Here is a 16,256-nt window from a genome sequence, read left to right on the forward strand (position 1 = left end):
GTATCACAAACCAGCCATTCAGCCAAATAAGCTAAACCAACACCCAGCACTGACCAGAAGATTAACTGGACTCACCATATAAATACTGGGACTACAACAGCAGGTCAGAGGTGAGGAATAATGTACTCAAGTCAGGAATGTGATGGAATACTTCCCACTTACTGGATGGGTGCAGCTCCAAAAATACTCCAGAAGCTTGATACCATCCAGGACAAAGCAGCCCGCTTGATTGGCACCACGTCCACAAGCATCCACTCCCTCCACCACCAAAGCTCAGTAGTACACACTGCTGCTATCTACAATATACACTGCAGAAATTTACCAAAGATCCTTAGACAGCACATTCCAAACTTGTGACCATGAATGAGTAAATCATCAATATTTGTGGATGAGAATTATATTGTTAGTGGAGATAAGTTAGATCAGAATCTGGCTATATTAGAGAAGGAAATGGGTGCTTTTTCTGCGAAGAGTTTTATTCTCAGAAATTCAGACAGGGCAAACTTAATTTAAATTGACTAAGCAGAGAAAAGACAACTGATTGTCACAGAATCAGGGAACAGTTGATGTTGGTCAACGTCTAAACATGAAGACCCTTGGTAGCTGTTCGGCTGTATATGATAGTACCTTCAAAAATATTAAAAACCCCATGCAGAAACACATGCTTTCCAGTAGATATCATCCTCACAAATAATTATAACAATATGCAATTGATAACATGAACAGAGTAGACAATGGCCTTTTACATGATCACTAGATTATTAATCCAGAGACCCTGTTCTGGCAGCCTGGCTATCCTGCCATGGCAGATGGTGGAATTACAATTCAATTTTAAAAAATAACTGGAATCAAGAGTCTAATGATGACCATGAAACCTCTTGACAGAAAAACCTGTATGATTCACTAATGAACTTCAGGTAAGGAAACCGCCATCCTTACCTGGTCTGGTCGACACGTGACTCCAGGCCCACAGCAATGCAGTCAATTCTTAACTGCCCTCATGGCAAATAAATGCTGGCCAAATTAGTGACACCCACATCCCATGAATGAATTAAAATAAAAACAAATAGATCATTGAAAACCTGAGCTTAAAAATCTCCTATTCCTGAAATGTGAATAATGAGCATTGACTCCAGTAATTTTTAAAACTGTTTTATTCAACTCGTGCAACTTTGTGTAATAAAAGTAATTCACAAATTAGAAATACAAAACAAAATTTGCATAAAGTCCAGAATTTCAAAACATTCATAATTTATCAGACAACAGCCCTTTATAAATTTTCATAATAAAGGAGAGTTAGAGCTAGATTTTCATTTATGGGCCTGTGCCACAGTCATAGTTAAAAACAGCTTATTAAAAATAATCGATTACTATCTGAACTGGCTAAAATAATCAGTACAATATTCTACAGTAAGAAAACAAGCCAGCACTGTAGTAAAACATAACAAAATATGTTTCTGAAGTAATACATCTTAAAAAAAGATGCAAATTTCTTTTCATTTCCCTCTCCTGTCTGGATCTGCCTGTTTCACTGAAGACACTTCAGACTGAACAGTAGTGTGACAGTCAGCAGAAAAGTACAACACTCTTGTCCCAGCTCCTCAGTAGTTTGACTCAGCACTGTCTTGGCAATCTGGCTGTGTGACACCATGCACCCAGCATCACTTCAGGTGAATTTATATGTAAGATTGTTAAGGAAATGTTCTCAGTCGCAGGCAGCATTTTTGAATCAGACCCAGAAGTACAGCACAATATTGAACAACGTACTTTTCAAATGCTTCCAACCCCTTTAGAGTCAGAGGTTTACAGTATGGGATGTTTACAGTCTTGCTTTTGTTCACTTTTATAGCTCCTCTCCAAAATAGGAGCCACTACCTCAGTGATGTCCTACTCAAAGAAATAACCCACAAATTAATGCCACTCAAAACTGCTGCACTGTGATGGTTTTTAATATGTTTTACAGCATAAACACCGAATGCCAGCAGGTTCGTAAATGAAAGATAATAGTATCCTGTAATAATAAACAGCATGCCTAACAGGCTCCTTAATTCCCAATTACATGGTACCCTTTGTTAACAAATAAAATACAACAAGTGATAGCATTCTGTGTCAACAAACAAGCAGCAACACATCAGGTGACAGGGACTTTTACTGAGACAGCATATTTGGTGACAGTCATTACTCAACGTGCATCACTTATCAAGATTTATTGCTTTAAAGCTGTTTTGCAGACACTATCTGGATTGCTTCTCCAAATCAAACAGGGTTGTCTGTCAAGTGTGGTCACGAGCTGTTTGTGAAAACTGATTCTTCCCACTGGGTTTGGCATAACACCATTAGGTGTAGGAGCAGAATTAAGCTACTCAGCCCATCCAGTCTACTCTGTCATTCAATCACGGATGATATGTTTCCCAAACCCATTTCTCCCACCTTCTCCCTGTAACCCTTGATCCTCTTACTAGTCAAGAACTTATCTAGGAGAAAACAGAGTTAATGTTTCGGGTCCGGTGACCCTTCCTCAGAACTGTTCTGAGGAAAGGTCACCGGACCCAAAATGTTAACTCTGTTTTCTCCTTCACAGATGCTGCCAGACCTGCTGAGCTTTTCCAGCAACTTTGTTTTTGTTCCTGATTTACAGCATCCGCAGCTCTTTAGGTTTTTATTTAAGAACTTATCTAGTCTGTCTTAAAGACACTCAATGACTTGGCCTCCAGGGCCCTCTGCGGCAATATGTTCCACAGATTCACCACCACAGATGAAGGAATTCCTCATCTCAGTTCTAAAGGGTCATCTGAGGCTGTGCCCCGGGTCCTAGTTTCTTATACTACTGGAAACATCTAACCAGGCCTCAGTCTTCTGGAGGTTTCAACGAGATCCACCAACTGCCACCACACCACCCCCAAACCCTCTCTACAAAACTTCAAATACAGACCCAGAATCCTCAACCCCCTCCTCATCTGACAAGTTCTTCATTCCCTGGATCATTCTTGTGAACCTCCTCTGGACCACCTCCAACGCCAGCACATCCTTCCTTAGATAGGAGGCCCAAAGCTGCTTGCAATATTCCAAATGCGTCTGACCAGAGCCTTATTTGGCCTTGGAGTAAATTTCTGGTCTTGTGTTCAAGCCACCTGAAATGAATGCTCACAGTGCATTTGCCTTCCTAACTGTCAACTGAACCCTCATGTTAAGCATAAGAGAATCCTGAACTAGGATTCCCAAGTCTTTGTGCTTCAAGATTTTGATACCTCTCCGCATTTAGAAAAATGTCCGTGCCTCTATTCTTCCTTCCAAAGTGCATAACCTCACACTTTCCCACATTGTATTCCATGTGCCACTTATTTGCCCACTTGCCAACTATGTTCAAGTCTTTCTGCAGCCTCGCGTTTCCTCAACAATACCTGCCCGTCCACCTATCTTCGTGACATCTGCAATCTTAACAACAAGGCCCTCAGTTCCTCTGTCCTGATCGTTTATGTATAACATGAATAGCTGTGGCCCCAACACTGATCCCTTCAGAACTCCACTAAACACCAGCAACCATAGTGACAGACTCCTTTATCCCCACTCTCTGCCTTTTGCCAGTCAGCCAATCCTCTATCCACGCCTGTACCTTGCCCCTAACACTCTTATCTTACTTAGCAGCCTCCTGTGCAGCACCTTATCAAAGGCCTTCTGGAAATCCAAATAGATCACATCTACTGGCTCTCCTTTGTCTAACTTGCTCATTACCTCCCCACAGATTTGTCAGGCATGACCGGCCCTTGACAAAGCTGTGCTGACTCAGCCCTATTTTACCTGGAATCCCAAGTATTCCACAACCTCTTCCTTAATAATGGACTCTAAAATCTTACCAATGACCGAGGTCAGGCTAACCAGCTTTGGGTTTGCTGCGGTGCTGCTCTGCTGATTGTTTTGGATGGGAGTGGATGGGTACAGATAGAAATATATCAAATGGTGACAAAATAGTCAACTGTTCTCAGTCATTAACTGCTCAAAACCTACAAGAGTGCCAAGTCCTATATTACTACAGACCAAATGTTCATATTCATCTCAAAACCTGCTCTCAAAACAATTTGCATTAATCCATTTATCACTGTAGTGTTGTTTTACTCTAACCTTGTCAAGATAACTGTTTAAAATAGAAATGTCATCTAAAATCAATAGAATTTTTCTGTAACACATCATTCTGGCGGACTGAGAACGGTAATACTCGAGAAATAGAGCTCTCAACACTAACATACCGATAACAGCATACTGAACAGGCGAGACCCAAAGGTGAGTAATTTAATGTAGATCCTAACTGGCCGACAAGACTTAATCTCCTGTGGCACTGGGAGAATTCTAGCTATTACAAGACAATTACTATTCTCTGTCACAACCATCAGGCAAGGCTTGTTATTCACTCAAGTGAAACGTAACGCTGAAAGCATCTTTGAGGTTCCAAGGTAAGCACAATATCCGCTTAACTATATTGTGTTAGAGGACACAGCACAGTACCTTCCATCCAGAGGTGCACTGGACTGTCCTGAGCTTGAAGAAAATTTATTTGCCAACATGTGTTAAGCTTGAAAATCTGGGACATAGATAGTCAAATGCAGATAAAATTGCCAGGTCCAGTAAGTAGACAAATTACCCGACGTCACTATGTGTATTGTTCAGACACTTCCACTCGCACTGCTGCCTGTAAAACAAAATAACAATCCAAACTAATTTCTGCCTTGCCTAGTAAACAGATGATTTGGTGTCTAGGTTTGGTATCCTTTAGATTTCAATTTCCATTTACAATAAGGGATATCCCTCCCATAGAACAGTGGCCCCGAGCTTTTGCAGCTTTGTTTTGGTTTGCTTGCCAATGAAATTCTCCCCCTCCAATCTATTATGAAGCAGTGAGCTATAGGAAGTCAGCTACTGGTGGGTAACTTGACTGGGCGATCACACCATGCATAAACACAATCGTGGACAGGGGAATATATAATAAAAGCATCAACTTAGAAGATTTGATCATAGATCATAGAATCCCTACAGTGTGGAAACAGGCCCTTCGGCCCAACAAGTCCAGACCGACCCTTAGAACATCCCACCCAGATTCATCCCCCTAACCTAAACATCCCTGAACACTACGGGTAATTTAGCATGGCCAATCCACCTAGCCTGCACATCTTTGGACTGTGGGAGGAAACCGGAGCACCCGGAGGAATCCCACGCAAACACAGGGAGAACGTGCAAACTCCACACAGACAGTCACCCGAAGGTGGAATCGAACCGGGGTCCCTGGCGCTGTGAGGCAGCAGTGCTAACCACTGAGCCACCGTGCCGCCCTTTTGGCAGATTGGAAAAGAAGTCTGGGTACCCAACGAGGTCGTTCTGACAAATCCTTTTAAATAAACAAGCCATGTGCGTCATTGCCCATGGATAGTTGTGAGCTCTGAAAAAGAGTTAAAAAGATCAGCAAAGTTCACTGTGTGACGCTAAAAAAACCGTAGCAACAAGTTTTATCAGGAGTTAGAGCTGGAAATGTTCACACATGAAAGGATATGATTCATAATCAAGCGTTTGCGTCAGGACACCAGTCAAAACAAACTCTGCGTTGTGGACATCTGGAAATATCAGGAGAGCGAGGGAGGGGAAAAAAAACAGAAATTACAAATCAATACAAAAACTAACTGTGCATCTGCAAGTACAAAGGAACCGTCTCAGGCATAGATAGTTACTCACCTATATTTCGGTGAAAATAATCCCGGCATAAGTGAAGGTCATTTTCACATGAGATGAGGATTATCTCAGACAAACTCTTAGGAAAGAGAAAAGGGACTTGTGAGTAGGTGAAGTACTGACTAACATACAGCAAGGTGAAGAAATTTATTGATGTAATAGTCCCAATTCCATTTCCCAGCATTAATTCATTCCCTTTTCCTTTGTTCAAGTGTGTGGGGATGCTGGGAAGAAGCATTTGCATTTCAGATACCAGTTGTCAGCAGAGAGCACTCCTGTGTCAGGCTTAACAGAGCTGTTTAAAATGCCAGTAACTAACGGCAGAAAAAACATAGTCTTCTCCCTGAGCAAGAGCGGCAATTCCACTCCAATTTATTTTTTTTACAGATCGACACATGCTGGTAGCTCACTTACAATGATGAACCTCATTTCGTGTTAGACTGTTACAGCTAGTAGTCTGGGCTACATTTGAACCCAGGAGGTGGAAAGAAGAGAGACTGCAAGTTTATCGCACCATCTAATTTGAATGAACAAAAGAACTGAATGGGGGACCTTAGTTACTTTAACCAGAAGAGAGGTTGTTCTCTGTTTCTGCTCATTTTTGTTTCCGAGGCTGATCAAGGTTCAGGGGCCCAGGAAGCAAATGCCCTAATGGTTTTCATTTTGAAAACAGGGCTAATGTTTGTCTGTTTGCCTGATAGTGAAATCTGGGTTTTCAGCATCCACAACGCTTAAACAGAAGTGCACTTAGATGACCAACCTTGTTCTGTTTATGCTCCATGATTTTGCGATAGGAAGGTTGTTTGGACAGCAGTTTACCACCTGCACACTCAATAATGGCTTTCATCGTTGCAAGACTGGGGCAAATTCCAGGAGTGATGTAGAAATACTTCCCCTGAAAGAAAATAGGCAATAAACAAAAAAACTGAACAGACACAACGGCTACGGCAAAAATTACATCAGAGTGAAGCCACTTGGTCTGTACTAGCTGAAACAAAAAAAAAAGCCACCTAATTTCATTTTCTGAAGAAGGGTCTAGGCCCGAAACTTCAGCTTTCCTGCTCCTCTGATGCTGCTTGGCCTGCTGCGTTCATCCAGCACTACACCTTGTAATCCCACCTAATCTAATCCCACTTTCCAGCATTTGTCTGTAGCCCTACAGGTTACACAAGAACTCTAGAAATAGGAATAGGCCATTCAGCGCTGTCAATCTATGAGATCATGGCTGATTTACCAGAGGACTCATCTCCCCCTTTTTTGTGGCAGCTCTTCATAACTCTTGACATCTCCATATTTAAAATCTAGCTCCTCTTCAAACACCATCAGTGATCTAGCTTCAAGGAGTTAGAGAATTCCACACTACGGATAACTCCAACAGGGTCACATTTAAGTTCTTCTACTATTAACACAATAATAGCTTTTTATAGCACAGGATGTGGCCACTTGACCCACTGTACTTCTGTCTACTTGAAAGAGCTTTGCTCTGAATGCCCTGCAAAAATTTATTTGAGTTGATATAATTAATTCCCAGGTTCTGCCTGACGCTTTACAGCAAGTTTAGACCTTTAGGGAACTTGCTCAAAAGTTCTTTAGTTATGTTAATTCTTGCAGCTTTTAAACTTGCCTTCATTTCAGTGTGAATACATACACAAAGAAGATCAACGATAGCTACATTTCTTTTGCCTTCTTGAAAGGGATTAGTCAAAAGCTCTGCATGGCTGTTATCTGTGCAGATCTTGAGTAAGCCTTATTAACGTGCATTGAAATACAACATGCACAGACATAAACACACACAGGGAAGGTACATGAACCTTGCCTTGAATAAGGGAGCACTCTGCGCCCTCTTAAGTGACTCCTCCAAACTGAAACAGAAGAGAACTTCTGCTTCTGCATCTCTCAGGACAAAATTCTGCTCATCTGCAGGAAAAGAAAAACTACCCATTAGAAAAGACTGCAGCTTTCGCTTTTGGATGTACACATTAAAAACAAATCTACAAGCATTGATTTTAACTCAAACCCCTTGCACAACAGTGTACAGACTGGAGGCTGGCTTCTGGGTAAGATGTTTTAGGGGGTCAGCACACTACATCCATGCACTGATATGACCAATTAGAGGGGCATGAATTTGATTATCCAATCTGCACTGTTCTTGGCTGTCCTGAGACACGAAACAGAGATGGCTAACTCCCCAGTGGGGGATAGCAAGGCAGGAAGAAAGGTGGCCCAGGTGCTGGAAAAAGTCAACAGCTTGGCTAGCTCACCATCAACAGAGGAGCATTGTTAACCTGCCCAGTTAGCGCGGATTCATGATTTCTGATGAGAATACCTAGAGAAGTGGATCGGGATGGAGGTGGATACATGAGTAGATTCAGATGCAACAACTTCAATACATACATTTTAAGTTGTTAGGAGAGTACTTGAAAAGGCAGAAAGCTTGGGGACCACGGGGAGAACTGCACTAAGAGAAAGGTTCAGTGAGCCAGAAAAGGTGAGCCCCACAACGATGGGCCAAATAGCGTCCTGTAACAGTTCTGCCAATCACACCACATCAACAAACAGTATCAGTCACTAGATGAAGAGACCCGGTATTGGAGATGTGCATATTAGTGTTAGGGTTACCTCAGATCTGGAGTAGCCGACGTGCAGTGAGATAACAGAGAGCTCTGAAATCAGTGCCAGTAGCAATTACTGGCACGCTGACTTACCAATAAACTTCTGACTTTTAAAACTCTCCTCTAACCACTCAAGTGTGACGATGTGATTTACGGTGGAGATGGCAGTCAAGAACTTCACTGTACGGGTCACTTTATTTGCCACCAGATGGGTACACTTCTGAGCAGACTCTGCAACTTCACCACCAAGCACATAGAGTTTCTGAAAAAAAGATCGAAGAATGAAGCTTTTTCGTTTTCACAAAAAAAAACCCTGAAGTACGTCAAAAGTGCTAACCATGCACTTACACAGCACGAACAATGTAGTAAAACAGCCAAAGGGGATGAATGCAAAAGTTATCGAATGAAATTTTACAGAGTTCCTTGACCTACTGGGGCAGGGGACCAAAAGCACCACTAAAGAGGGAGGTTCTAGGAAGCGTGTTAAAGAGAAAGCTACTGAGAAACAGAGGGGTTTGAAGGAGAGACCAGCAGGGTTTGGGAATATAATGACTGAAGAGAATGCAGCCAATGGGCAAGGCAATTACAATCAGGGTGATAGGTCATTTCCGAGAGGCACCGAGATCTGGGAATGTGTCGGAGCTGCAGCAGATTACAGAGATAAGGAACCATGAGATTCTGGAGGGATCTGAAAGCGACCAAGAATCTCAAAATTGAGCGGTTGTGTCACTGTGCCTCTGTGTTTGTGTGCGTGTTTTGGGTGGGTGGGTGGGGTGCGCGTGTAGTGACATTGTGGGTCAGCAGGTGCAGAGGCAATGGGTGGCCATGATTAGCTGACAGTTAGATAAAGCAGTGTTGTGGATGAGCTGAGCTTTGCGAAAGGTGGAAAGTGTGAAGCTAACCAGGCTATGCTGGAGGAATCACATCTAGTAGTAACAAAGACATGAAAGAAGGAAATCTTCGATTCTTGAAAAAAGAAATGCATCGTTTAATTACCAATGTGTGTAGATAGCTTGATGACAACCGATATAATGGCCATCAAAATAAAAGGTTCTAACTTCGGTGTATATATATTTGTTTCCTTATTGTCTCTCATGGGCTGTGGACATCACTGCCAGCATTTGTTGCATACCCCCAAATGACCCTGAACTGTGTGGGTTGCTAGGCCACCCAAGAGTCAATCACATTTCTGAGAGAGTCTGGAGTCACATGTAGGTCAGACCAGGTAAGGATAGCAGCAGTCACTGCCCCTGAATCACACAAAGCTAGCACCCGAGTTCAGCACCTAACAGGGGATGGAATGTTGCGTAAAATTAGAGAGGTTTTGCTAAAACTATCCAAAGCACTAGTCAGAGTACAGTCTGCAAACAGTTTTGGTCCCAAATCGAAGGAAAGATATAGTGGCAATGAACTGATCCCAGGTATGGAAAGACTATCCTATAAGGAGCGGTTGAGTCGGTTGGGCCTATAGTCATTGGAATATTTTCAGAAGAATGAGAGGCAACCTTATTGAAGCATATAAAATACATAGAGGACTTGACAGGGTAGATGTGAAGAGGTGTTTCCCCTTGTGGGATAGTCGAGGATAGAGGGCAAAATCTCAGGATAAAGAGTTGCACATTTAAGTTGGAGATGAGGCAGAATTTTTTGCCTCGAAGGGTAGTGAATTTGAGGAATTCTTTGCCACCGAGGGCTGTTAAGGCTGGGTCATGAAATATATTCAGTGCTGAGATAGATTTTTAACCAGTAAGGGAATCAACGGGTTGGGGAATAGGCAGGAAAGTGGAGTTCAGGATTATCAGACCAACCATGACCTCACCAAAAGCCAGGACAGACTTGCTGGGCAGAATGGCCTACTTTTAATCCTACATCTTGCAGGCTTGAAGGACAATAGTGTGTCAGATTTGTTTTTACAACAATTGACTATGGTGACTATGAAACTGAGACTAGTATTATACTTCAGATATTAATTGAACTCAAATCCCACCAGCTGCCTAGGTGAGACTCGAACCCTTGACCCCAGAGTATTAGTTTGGGGTTCTGGATTAGAAGTCCAGTCACAAGTCCAGACCCTCCTTGATGGTTGTTAAGAGATTCTAAAATTACCTTTGTTACAACTTGCCAACATCACAAACTCCCTTCCAAAAACAGTCTATCCTTACCTCAGCATCAATTCCAATGACTGTCTTATCAATGGCCTTGCTTTAAGATGCCTGAATCCATCAATTACACTCCAAACACACCCTACTGAAAGACTCTCAGGGTAGTGGCAAGGAGTGGTTCAAACCTGGCCCAACAGTGCCCTGTTTGAAGACACCAACAATATTTTCAATGACCATGACTGTGACGCCTTAAATTTTTCTTTAGGGTTTCCATTGTCAATAGTTCCATCTTTTACTGGCCTATGGGTGTTGTTTCATCCCCTTGTGGTTGCAGTCTTACTTACATTATCATGGGCCCACAACACCATTTACCACATTCTCCGCTTGTGCCTAACTTTTATGTTCCTTCTATTCCTAAGTGACATAAGGCAACCCTGTGACGTTATCTTCAAGTATGGTGTTGATTTTACCTCTTCATTGTCACCCTAGTTTCAAACCAAAGTCTTGCATAAATCCCATAACACGGAAGGAGGCCATTCAGCCCATATTCTCCAGGAAACTAGGGTGGGCAATAAACACTGGCCATGCCAGCGAGACCCATGTGCCAGAATGAGTGTAAAGTGTTCTCATCACGTGTGTTCCTGCAACAAGTTCACAAGCCAGATTCCACAACAATATCTGGGGGTTCCATTAGTTACTGGATTCCTGATTATTTTTTCAAATTTTCATTTGTCTGGTACTGTATTAGCAGATCATTATGCTAAGTACATAGGGATCACAATTAATCATGGAAATATCTTTTGAAACATGAGGCAGGATATACTCATTTCCCTCTTCAAATGCCTTCATCATACCTACACAACATGCTACGCTATTTCTAATCAATTCCAGTCAGCTCTCCATGTCAGCCCCCATCTCCACTGCATTATCTAGTAGTGGCTTTCACGTATGTCTAAGGTCAAGTGAAACTTGGGGAAAAGTGATGGCTATATGTCAACTGAGAGTAAGTGGGTGAGAAACCAATTGGGTGGTTTTATATAGAGGGAACAAGTAATCAGTGTGGTTGGAGCTGATGGTGAGACAGTTGGAATGAAGCGCTAGCTGAAAGAACAAAAACATATGTCTAGAATCCATTTAACCAACTGTTTAACCTCCGTTTTTTATCACCCTAAATCGGTCTTGTGTTGGCAGAGATCTCCAGAAATAACAATCTGTCATTCCAGAATTCCGAACCAATGGCCCTCCAACCTAACTGACACTGAATAGGGTGAATAGACAAAGTCTTTTCCCTGGGGTGGGGGAGTCCAAAACTTGAGGGCATAGGATTAAAGTGAGAGGGAAAAGATTTTAAAGGGGCAACTTTTCACACAGAGGGTTGTGCGTGTTTGGAATGAGCTGCCAGAAGAAGTGGAGGAGGCTGGTACAATTACAACATTTCAAAGGCATCTGGATGGGTATATGAATAGGAAGAGTTTAGTGGGATATGGGCTAAATGCTGGCAAATGGGACTGGATTAATTTGGGGCATCTGGTCGGCACAGACGAAGGGTCTGTTTCCGTGCTGTATGACTCTGACACTTCAGAACCCACTTCCCTAATCAAATCCATCATTAGATCTTCCAATTCTCCTTGAATCTCTTTTCAACTTCACTGCGACAAAGTATTTAGTTATAGTTATACAGCAGAGGTTGTACTGGTGCAGTCCTACAGGTTACTGTTGACACTGAAGCTTCAGCCATTTATTGCCCCACATCACTCCCTATTTCCAATTCAGGGAGGGACCTCAAGCTGTTTGAGTAAAGGATGGCAATTTCAGCATACCACACATTTAATAGATTGTCAATCAAGCAGAAAGCTGGGTCACCAGTACACCCTGCAGTAAGGGGCATCTGTTGACATGCTGTCCCTAAATTTTCACTACATTGTAAAATTAAGAGACTGGACTAAATCACAGGGCTAGGTTGCCACTATGAATGGCTGCTCAACGGAAAACCCCATTAACTATTACACAGAACAAGTAGTGAGAGATGAGGCACAGGGAAGGGTTACCTTGATATACTGCTGAACCTGGACAGGCTCAAATCCTGTGAACAGCACTGCTGGTGTTGACTCTGGAGGAAGCTTTTTTGACGGTGGTGGCAGATCCTCAATCCTGGTTAGACAGACGACTTGCCGAGTCAGAAACTGTGATTGTATCGACGGGAAAAAAGAACTACACAAAACTACCCAGGTCATCTAGCTCTCCCACCCCGCTGCCGTAACAAGTGCTCTTTTAGTTTTCTCTCTCTTGAAGAAACCGAGCACTGCTACAGTACTATTCCACGGGCAAACTACGAACAACATACCACAAGGGAGCAGGCCATTCGGCCCACTCCGCCATTTAAGATGATCATGGCTGATATAATATTAACCTTAAATCCCCATTCCCACCTAACTCAGGTATCCTTTCAGCCTCCTTTGTTTAACGAGAAAATTAAACTATTGCATTATTAAGGTCGGGGCTGGGGAGGGGCAGCAACAGCCCACTTTGAAACTGTTGGGATTCAATCCCCAGACACGTTGGGTAGGTTGGAGTTTTGCCTCTCTTTAAAACCAGGCGGATGGTTTGCAATGCAATGATGGCAAAGAGTGGGTTCAATTCCTGCACCAGCTAAAGTTACCAAGAAGGCTCCCACCATCTCCGCCTTGCCTGGCGACCCTCAGGTTAAACTGACCAGAGCGGTTGTCTGCCTCTGATGAGGCGGCAGCACTATGGTCGTCTGGAGGTCAGTAGTGGTGCTCCCCACCTCTGGTATTGGTCAGCTGTGGTTTCTGATACAATTGTTGATGACACCAAACTAGAAAAAGTGCAGTAGATGGCGCAGAAAATAGTACGCAACTTTAAGAGGACACAGAAAGGCTGATAAAATGGGTGGCTGATGAAATTCAGTGCAGTAAAAAAAAAGGGAGATGATAAATCCTGGCTGGAATGAGGAGCAATGATATGAGTTAAACAGCAGGAATGTTAAAGTGGATTTAAAGAAAAGACAGATATCAGCATATTTGTGTACAAATCTCAAATTGGCAGGTATCCTGGGCCTCCTGCAGTGCCACAACGATGCTACCCGAAGGTTGCAGGAACAGCAATCATATTCCGCTTGGGAACCCTGCAGCCCAATGGTATCAATGTGGACTTCACAAGCTTCAAAATCTCCCCTCCCCCTACCCCATCACAAAACCAGCCCAGCTCGTCCCCGCCTCCCTAACCTGTTCTTCCTCCCACCTCAAGCCGCACCCCCATCTCCTACCTACTAACCTCATCCCGCCCACTTGACCTGTCCGTCCTCCCTGGACTGACCTATCCCCTCCCTAACTCCCCACCTACACTCACCTTTACTGGCTCCATCCCCGCCTCTTTGACCTCTCTGTCTCCTCTCCACCTATCTTCTCCTCTATCCATCTTCTATCCGCCTCCCCCTCTCTCCCTATTCATTTCAGAATCCCCTTCCCCTCCCCCATTTCTGAAGAAGGGTCTAGGCCCGAAACGTCAGCCTTCCTGCTCCTCTGATGCTGCTTGGCCTGCTGTGTTCATCCAGCTCTGCACCTTGTTATCTGGGACTTATATACTTAATGGTTAGGTCCTGGAAAGTGTTGCTGAACAAAGAGATCTTGGAGTGCAGATTCATAGTTCCTTGAAATGGAGTCGCAGGTAGAGAGGATAGTGAAGAAGGCGTTTGGTATGCTTGCCTTTATTGGTAAGTGCATTGAGTATAGGAGTTGGGAGGTCATGTTGCAGCTGTATAGGACATTGGTTAGGCAACTATTGGAATACTGCACGCAATTTTGGTTTCCCTGCTATAGGAAAGATGTTGTGAAACTTGATATGGTTCAGAAAAGATTTGCAAAGGTGTTGCCAGGGTTGGAGGGTTTGAGTTATGGGAAGAGGCTGTATAGACTGGGACTACTTTCCCTGGAGTGTTAGAGGCTGAGGGGTGACCTTACGGAGGTTTATAAAATCATGAGGGATGTGGATAGGGTAAATAAACATGATCTTTTCCCCAGGGTGGGGGAGTCCAAAACTAGAGGGTGTAGGTTAAGTGAGAGGAGAAAGATTTAAAAGGGACCTAAGGGGCAACTTTTTCACGCAGAGGCTGGTGTGTGTATGGAATGACCTGCTAGAGGAAGTGGTAGAGGAGAGTACAAGAGCAACATTTAAAAGCGAACTGGATGGGTATTTGAAATAGGAAGTGTTCAGAGGGACATGGACCAAATGCTGGCAAATGGAACTAGATTTATTTAGGATATCTGATCGGCATGGACAAGTTGGACCGAAGGGTCTGTTCCTTTGCTGTACATCACTATGACTATGACGTTAGTCGTTTCTTGGTTAAATAAAAAGGATCCTGGGCACCAAAGCAACAAAGTTCTGCTCAACTTAGATAAGACTGGAGCAGCTGAAGCAGTGTGTTCAGTTCTAAGCATCCCTCTTTGGTGAGGACGTGTAGACTTTGTGCAGGATGCAGACGAGATTTACAACAATGAGTGAAGTGGTAGTACAGTAACATAGCAGGAAATGTTGAGATTTGATGGAGGTGCTCAATATTATGAAAGGTTCGAACAGAGTTAATAAAGGGGGACTGCTTCCAATAGATATAGGGTTGGAACCAGAGGGTTAAAGGCAATTGTCAAATGAACCAAAAGTAAGAAGAGGCAAACCTTTCTTAACAAATGAGGTTTTGGGATTTGGAATGCACTGCTCTAGAGGTTGGTGGAAACAGATTCAAAAATGAGGAAACGGGATAAATGTCAAAGGCGAATAACTTGCAGAAAGGAGTTGGGGAGTGGGGAGTGGGGCCAAATGGATCATCCTTGGAAGAGCGGGCACATATTTGATGGGCAGACGTGTCTCCTTCTCTATTAGTTTTATGATTCTAGTCAAGAGTAAGCCAACGCCTGTATCCACCAATTCAACATTAAGAAAATTTATGACAATCCAGTATGCAGCATAGTGATTAGTTAAATTGTAATTTTAAAAAACTGCATTCCGTTAATTTCCAAAAAAAACATTCAAGTTGAGGACAGCAGGAGTTTAAGACGACAATTTGGAGATTTGCATAATACAAGTTGTTTCACATCTGTCGTCTATTTCAGAGGCACTGAACGGACAGTTAAGGAAAACCACAAAAACAAACCAAACACGGACAAAAATACAAGCAACCAAGACTCCAAACCACAGCTGTCTGTCACAAACAGACCTGGATAGCTAGGTGTTGCACTTTCTGGTCAAGACTCTTGAACTTTCTAATTCTCGAACTCAAAGAGAAAAGCCCTAGTCATAGTCACCTTACCTTGCTCTTTTTACAGGAGGTGGAACGTTATATTCATTTTGTTTCTGTTTAGTCTGGAGACGTACATTCTGTAAGATAAAAGACAGACCACCAAGACACCTTCAGCAGGTTTACACAGGAATGAAACAGATCACTCAGCTCAACAGAATCTACGCCAGCGTTGATGTTCCACAGAAATCGTCTCATCATTCTTTATTTAATAGCCAATGTCCCTGACAGTGCCTTTGATTTATTTTCCCCTTTGTACACATCCAGTTTCCTCAAAGAGGATCTAAACAACTGGTCTCATCTACTCCCCGAGATAGCAAGTTAACACATTCTCACCATGGTCTGGCTAAAGAAATCTCTCCCGAACCCCTTTAATTGGGCCATACTAGGTATATTGCGTACAGTTCTGGTCACCACACTACCAGAAGGATGTGGATGATTTGGAAAGGGTACAGAAAAAGGTTTACCAGGATGTTGCCTGATATGGGGGATTTTAGCTATGAAGAAAGGTTG

General features: G+C 43.0%; 1 protein-coding gene across 1 annotated transcript in view; it reads right to left on the reverse strand.

The window, feature by feature from the left end:
- Positions 1–1,232: 1,232 nt before the first annotated feature.
- paxip1 (PAX interacting (with transcription-activation domain) protein 1) overlaps positions 1,233–16,256 on the reverse strand; it is a 97,729-nt gene continuing 82,705 nt past the window's right edge. The window contains exons 14-21 of the mRNA XM_020516200.2: positions 15,756–15,823; positions 12,478–12,580; positions 8,421–8,589; positions 7,532–7,632; positions 6,476–6,610; positions 5,719–5,794; positions 5,540–5,600; positions 1,233–1,682 (exon numbers count right to left, since the gene is read on the reverse strand). Of these exons, the coding sequence (XP_020371789.2) occupies positions 1,667–1,682; positions 5,540–5,600; positions 5,719–5,794; positions 6,476–6,610; positions 7,532–7,632; positions 8,421–8,589; positions 12,478–12,580; positions 15,756–15,823 (729 nt within the window). The 3' untranslated portion in view covers positions 1,233–1,666. The remainder of the gene's footprint in view (positions 1,683–5,539; positions 5,601–5,718; positions 5,795–6,475; positions 6,611–7,531; positions 7,633–8,420; positions 8,590–12,477; positions 12,581–15,755; positions 15,824–16,256) is intronic.

Source organism: Rhincodon typus, chromosome 2, assembly GCF_021869965.1.
Source record: "Rhincodon typus isolate 14 chromosome 2, sRhiTyp1.1, whole genome shotgun sequence".
Classification (NCBI taxonomy): Eukaryota; Metazoa; Chordata; class Chondrichthyes; order Orectolobiformes; family Rhincodontidae; genus Rhincodon; species Rhincodon typus.